Source organism: Chlorella variabilis (assembly GCF_000147415.1).
Source record: "Chlorella variabilis unplaced genomic scaffold CHLNCscaffold_21, whole genome shotgun sequence".
NCBI classification, from domain to species: domain Eukaryota; kingdom Viridiplantae; phylum Chlorophyta; class Trebouxiophyceae; order Chlorellales; family Chlorellaceae; genus Chlorella; species Chlorella variabilis.
In genome coordinates, this window is record NW_005435067.1 from 1,703 (window position 1) to 8,619 (window position 6,917).

At 60.6% G+C, this 6,917-nt stretch overlaps 1 protein-coding gene across 1 annotated transcript; it reads right to left on the reverse strand.

The window, feature by feature from the left end:
- Nucleotides 1-2,742: 2,742 nt before the first annotated feature.
- CHLNCDRAFT_54266 (hypothetical protein) lies at nt 2,743-5,807 on the reverse strand (the record flags this gene model as incomplete). The annotated part of the gene is made up of 11 exons (XM_005844682.1): nt 2,743-3,315; nt 3,398-3,548; nt 3,638-3,705; nt 3,794-4,006; nt 4,197-4,341; nt 4,471-4,580; nt 4,658-4,786; nt 4,851-4,907; nt 5,033-5,165; nt 5,467-5,520; nt 5,764-5,807. 11 exons carry the CDS (start codon nt 5,805-5,807, stop codon nt 2,743-2,745), a joined length of 1,677 nt encoding a protein of 558 aa, XP_005844744.1.
- Between the last annotated feature and the right edge of the window lie 1,110 nt (nt 5,808-6,917).

Below are 6,917 nucleotides of genomic sequence, written 5' to 3' on the forward strand. Positions count from 1 at the left end.
ACGAAGCTGTGACGTGCTGACGTGGAATCTCCTGTCACCACCGACGGTCTTTGGATCCTCGCACTCATACCTACCAGCCAAACTTTCAACGGCACAAATTCAATGCATACACACCACTTAGCACACTGTGCACACTTTGATGCACGTCGACGCCAACGCAAACAACCCGACGCGAGAGGCGCCCTTCTTGCCAAGCACCTCAGGAGCCCCACAAACCACTCCAACTCACCCACACACCATGTGTGAGGATGTGGGAAGGACGGCTGATGTTCGTTCAAAGTACACTGAGCAGACCTGCCACCACATGGCCTCCACCTGCGGCAGGGGCGGGAGCGGCGGCGGCATGTGTCGGCTGCAGGTCCGCACCAGCCGGGGCTGCCCAATCGATGGCGCATGGCGTGTGCAACTGTCTGACAACGGCGGGCAGGATTGCAGGGCCCTCTAGGCGCCGGCCAAGCCGCACTACACCAGCGAGGTACACTGCCCGGACTGTCTGGCCCGCGCCAGCACCAACGGCAGCACAATCCCTGACCTTTGCACTCTCCTCCAGCGATCCAAGCCCTCTCCCTGCTTGCCAGCGTTCTACAGGCAGCCTTCCGGAACGGCGCTGGGGCAGAGCTTGGTGAAGCACAGGCGCTGCGCCAGCAACTTGGGGCAGCTGTCAGGAGCCTGCTACAAGCGGCAGCAGCAAGCGGCGGGCCCGATCGCCGCCAATCTGCTCGCCGTGCTCCACAAACGGCTAGCATCGCCTTCAAAACGACAGCTGCCACACCCCCTGGAGCCAGTGGCACGCGCCGTAACAACCGCCGTCGCCGGCCAGGTGGGGGTCCCTGCTGCCGCCGCCGCTGCCGCCAGCCTGCGCTGCCGCCGCGACAGATGCCTGGACTGGCTTGCACCTGCCTGCACCACTGCCCTGCACATGCACTCTGTGGAGGCAGGAGGCCAGTGTGATGGCTGCAGAAGGGGTGCTATACCACATGCATTGCTGTTGCACATGGATGGGGTGGGCCCGGCGCCGCCCCGCTCGCGCACCGACCCGCGCGGCGCGCGCGAGTGGTCTGCTGCAGCCTCTGCTGTCTGCTGCTGCACACACATGCTCCCTGGCACTGCTTCTTGCTGCTGGAATGGGCTGGGAGGTGCAGTCATGCAGGGACAGGGGTGCCTGGCACCTTTGCGGCGGCGGCGGCGCGCGACGCCACCGCGTCCTCGCGCGCCGCTGTCACACCACAGCTGGGACAGCCCTGCTCGCCACCCTGCCACACACCCTCTCCCTGCTGCAGTGCTGAAGCAATGGCAGCTGGTCAGCAGGATGCCCCATCACAAAGTTCTGGTGAGCAAACATGCATGAGGTGGGGAAGCGCGCCGCGTGCGCCGAGCCGCCCGACGCGGCGAATGCACACCACCAGTCAGCCAGTCACTGCCCACCACTTGCATGCCCAGTTTGTGAACCAGCACCAGTCACTGCTCTCCCCACATGCCCACAAAGGCTGGGGCTCAATGTTTTCTGTGGGGGGGCAATTGTCCAAGGATGCTAAGCCCCTAAACCCTAACCCTAAACCCAAAGTTGCACCCTTTGAAGTCGTCCGGGCCGAGTTCGCCCCCCAGCCGCCATTCCTCCCGTCATGGCCTCATCCGACGCCAAATATGCCCGTGTGGGGCGGCTGATGCTCCAGGCCAGGCGCCTTCCCGCCGTGAACTACCCGGACTTGGTGGATCGGAGGGCCCACTATTGCCAGCGGGGCGTGGTACCCCCCACCTTTCTGAGCGAGGATCGGCCATGGCCCACCCACGTGGAGGGGGTTTCTTGGAGCAAGGAGATCCTGCTCGACCTGCTGGCCCAACTCTTCGACAACCTCCCCCCGAGCGTGCCCTCTGAAGGATGTGCCTGCTTCGCCTCCCACAACCTCCCGAAAGTGTGCATGTTGGTGCACCAGGTGGGCGTTGTTGAGGGCCGCAACGACAGCCGGTCCCTGCCGAGCTGGCATTCGTTCAAGTTCGAACCCTGCACTCTGCTCCCTTGCAGGTCGATCGCACCGTGTACTATCGTGGGCCCCCCCCTGGCGAGCCCCGCCCCCACCTTTGGGTGTACAAGGACAGCGAGAACCGCCTCATGTTGAAGCCATGGTCCAGCGGCAAACGGAAGGGCGAGCCCTCCATCGTGGCCTTCAGGGCCCTCATGTACCTGGTGTGGGGCCCCCCTCCAGAGCCTGGCATGCTGGCCTGCCATGTCGCCTGCGACCTCAAGACTTGCATGAACCCTGCCCACGGCAGGTGGGGCACACACGCAGACAATGCCCGGGAAAGCAAACTGCTGCGAGCCTACTGGGCAGCCGTAGACCAACTGCCACCCGCAGATCGCCAGGAATTCAAGGCGCTGGGCCACCCTGCACGCCGAGCCCTGCTCGTGCAAGGATTTTGGCATCGTTGAGAACACACGCATGTAAAGGGGGCCCAACACAGGGGCGAGGAGGGGCAGAGCTTGGAATGTGGAGGCTGCCAGCATCAACTCCGTCCAGGCTTCCAATCTCAAACCTGACAGCGACACACCATGCAGCCTGCAACACAACACATCTGCAAATCTCCCAACTTCAAACCTTCAAGAGTCCAGGACACCACACACACACCAGAGAACAACAACCCTACAAGGAAACAAGCTAGGGGGGGACTAACACCCGTCGTCCTGCAAGCTCTCAACTTTACATTTTTTAAGCTAAAACACAAAGAGAGCACAAACACACCCTCTCACCCACTGCCGCCCATCACCCACTCAGCCACACGCCCAGCAGGCCCTCCTACACCGCCCACATCAATGCCTGCCTCGTCCGCCACATCCCCGCCACCACCGCCGCCTTCCTCCGCTCCGCCGCCCGACACAGGGGCCAACCCGCCCCCCTCATCATCCGAGGCCGTGTCGTCCCCATCAAGCTCCATGTGAAAATCGCCAAACTCACTATCGTCATCATCATGCTCCGCCGCCGCATCGGGCTCACCCACCAAGTCCGACTCCACCCCCACCTCGGGCGCATCCGCCTCCGCCACGTCGGCGGGGAAGGTGAGCCCCGGGCGGTGCCCCTCAACGCTGCCCGCCTCCACGTCACCTCCCGCCCGGGGACGCTTGGAGGGGCTGGGCTGACCACCATCCACTCCATCCGCCACACCACCAGCATGGACAGGCGCCGCTGCCGCAGCCGCTCCCGCCGCTGCCGCCGCCCCAGCAGGCGCCTCCATGTCGGCACGCAGGTAACGCTCCATGGTGCCCATGGCAGCAATGGCTCCACCCACACTCCTCTTGTTGATGGCCAGGTCGTACACCTCCTACGCCAGGCAGGGTGACAGGCAGTCAAGGGCAGGCAGGGGCAGGCAAGGGCAAGCAAGCAGGGGCTGGCAGGGGGTGCACCTGCCACTGCCGCAAGGCGTGCCCCATCAGGGTGGCCATCTGGTCCTCACACCCAGCAAAGATCTCTGGCCGGGCCTGCACAAAGCTGACCAGGATGTGGCGCACACGGTGTGGTGTGATGTGGGCACTGATGCCCATGCGCCGCTTCACCCTGCAACAGCATGGGCAGGGCAACAGGTACAGGGTGGGTGGGCATTGAACAAGCCCCCCCTTGGCTTGTCCCTTGAGGAAACCACTCACATGTTGCTGTAGTACACTGTCAGGGCTGCACAGCTGAAGGGTTGCCCACCACGGTTCAGGAACAGGGTCTGCAGCCAAGGGACACACAGCAACTGGGTGGGAGCCAGGCCACCAGGTGAAGTCAAGTAAGCCCACCCCACCAGAACTGCTGCTCACCTCCACAGACCGGTTCTGCACCAGCCTGGCCCTGAAGGCTTGGATGTAGGGACGCAACAGGGCAGTCAGGGTGACAGGCAGTACCCCCTCAATGGCCTGGTTCCAGTTCCACTGGCTCTTGTGGTGGGCCACACGGAAGGCCAGCTGGGTCTTCTCCGTGTCCTTCCAGAACAGGATGTTGCCCACACACCCCTTGAACTTGCAGCCAGGAACCTGAACGGATAGGGTGGGAGGGTGGCAGTTAACACCTCGCATTCAAGCGGCCAGCTGCAGGCAGTGCAGTGCAGCCCACCATGGCAGCCAACAAACACAAGAAACCTACATGGCAGGGGGTCCCACTGTAGTCTGGAACCTTCAATGTGCGTAGCACCTTGGGACGCATGCAAGGAATGTAGCCAGCCACCATGCTGGCCATGCAGGCATCATGCCATAACCGTGCATCCTCTGGTGACAGCCATGCCTTCTCCCACCACCTGTCCGGCCTTGCACCGAGCTCCACCCACTCCTCCTCGGTGCCCAACACCTTGTCCACAGTGCCATTGCAGATGCTGCAGGCCAAAAACGGGTGGTGTGGGATGGATAGAGGGTGTGAAGGCATATGCAGTGGAGGCCTAACTTGCCCAGCCAGGGTAAAGCATGACAAAGCAGGGAGAATAGAAGGCAGGGCAGCCACTCACTCCAGCAGACGGTAGGCAGCCTTGGCTAGCACCGAGTACTCAACAAACATGTCCTGGGCCATCAGGGAGGTCATGTCCTTTGGCTTCGGTGGGGCAGCCACATACTTGACCTGCAAGGCCAAGCATGCCAACGCTGCCTTGTTCCAGGACCGAGGCACCCAGCAATCAAGGCACCAACTTGCCCCACCTGGGTCAACAACCTTTGCAAAGCTAGGATGATGTTCTCCACCTCCAGCTTCTCGTCACCACGTGCCTTGGCATACTTGAGAAAGTCCAAGACGTAGATGGACGTCAGAATGTGGCTCCGCACATAAGCCTGCAGCTTGCAATGATCAAGCTTAGCAATTGCTGATTGTAGGTAAGGCATCACAAGGTCGTACCTGACCAGCCTCCCGAACTTCCACCAAGTAAGAGATATAGTCCATCAGCCATGGTAACTGCCGAATGTGGGGAAGGCGCCACAGGGGTGGCGGTGGTGGTAGAGGGTTCAAGACAAGAGCACTGCAGCTTCCCAGCAGCAAAGTCCAAGTGTAAAGTGTCAAGGGATGCAACGCCAATTCACCTGAGTGTACCATATGAGGCTTGGCATGGTCAAGTATTGTGGGCACCGGTAGAGGTTGATGAACCCCATGTAGCACAGGATGCGCTGCTTGTCGTTGCTGTCGAATGTCTCGTCCTCGATGGGGGCGACAGGCCTGTAAGGAAGCAAGTTCGAAGGGTCCAAAGGTATAGGGTTGAAAGATGGCAGTCCCTAGGCAGGCTTACCGCTGGCGGTTCAAGTTGAGACCGATCACCGATCACTCCATGACTTGAAGGCTGCAATCTCATCAAGGAGGGGTTGCATGTCGTCGTTGTGCAACTGAGAGGCGAGGCCGTACCTCCGGGACTGCAAGACACAAAACCGGGATCGTTGAACTTGGAGGCATGATGTTTCCATCCTGCAAGGACCCATGATCAAGGAAATGGACCACTGTACCACCATCTCCACGGCCCCACCCCTCCAACACCTCCACAACCCTCCACACACACTCCCACCATGCACTAGCACCACTGGGGAGGGCAAGGGAGGGGAGAGGGAGGGGGGTGAGGGGAGGATGTTGGGAGATGGAGGGGGAGGGGAGGGAGCACCCACTCCCCCCCACTTGCAAGCCCCATCTACCACAACACTTAGCCCGCCAAACCCTCCCATATAACTCACTAGTCCCTTGGGAAGGTGACGAAGTGGGCACATCACAACTAAACGAGCCAAGCACAAAGAGAGGGGGGTGGGTTGGGGTGGGGGAGGCCCCTCACCTTTGGAGGGAGTGTGGGAGAATGGCAATACTAATGAGGCCCATTGCACCACCCATTTATAGGTTGATATTGAGGGTGTATGTGGGGAAAAGAATGGTGGGAAAAGTCGATGTGGTTTGGGAGAAAACACATGATGACTGGCTGGCTGTAGTTGTCCCTAAACCCTAAAAAACCGGCCGCTGGACGCGGCGCCCCCGAGAGCAGCGAGTCTGCCCCCACTGCCACGACGGCATTGAAGATGCCCCCCACATGCTGCTCACCTGCCCCCTTTACGCCCCGCTGCGCCTCAACTTTCCTGACCTGTTTGCTGAGCCCCATCCTCCCCACCGCTTCCTCCGCCAGAAACCGTGCCGCCTCGCCGCCTTTGCTGCCGCCTGTCACCAGCACTGGCTGACCGCCACCGTTGCGCTGCCTGCAGTCCCGCCCTGAACCCCCACTCTCATGTCCACCCCCTTTGCTCTTACCGCACCACACCTGCTCCACGACATGCAGTACTGTCTGCCCGCTCACACACTAAACGCTCGGTGACCTGTCAGTTGGCCTGTCCTGCCTGTTGTTCTACTGCTTCATCCCTCCTTGCTCGAACAACAAAGTCTGTGCTGCAAGCTTGTTCTTGCTGAAACCAGACTGTAAGCCCACACAAGCAAGCAAGCAAGCAAGCATGCAGGGGCATCGAAATACCCCTCGTCAAACATGCCCGGCACCACTTCCTGCAAAACTGCCAGCAGGCAGGGGTGGTCATCCTCGAACTGAAACTCCATACAGGCGTCGATCAGACAAACGTGCTGATTGTCACATTGCATTCGTCACACAAAGGGCTGCCAGCCACCCTTTCAATGGCTCGAATTGGCTTCGTATAGCATGGTTTCAGGGCATGTGCACCTGGCCAACTGGCACGTTCGATGACCTGCTGAACCTGCAACGAAGCTGTGACGTGCTGACGTGGAATCTCCTGTCAGCACCGACGGTCTTTTAATCCTCACACTCATACCTACCAGCCAAACTTTCAACAGCACAAATTGAATGCATACACACCACTTAGCACACTGTGCCACCGCGTCCTCGCGCGCCGCTGTCACACCATAGCTGGGACAGCCCTGCTCAGCCACCCTGCCACACACCCTCTCCCTGCTGCAGTGCTGAAGCAATGGCAG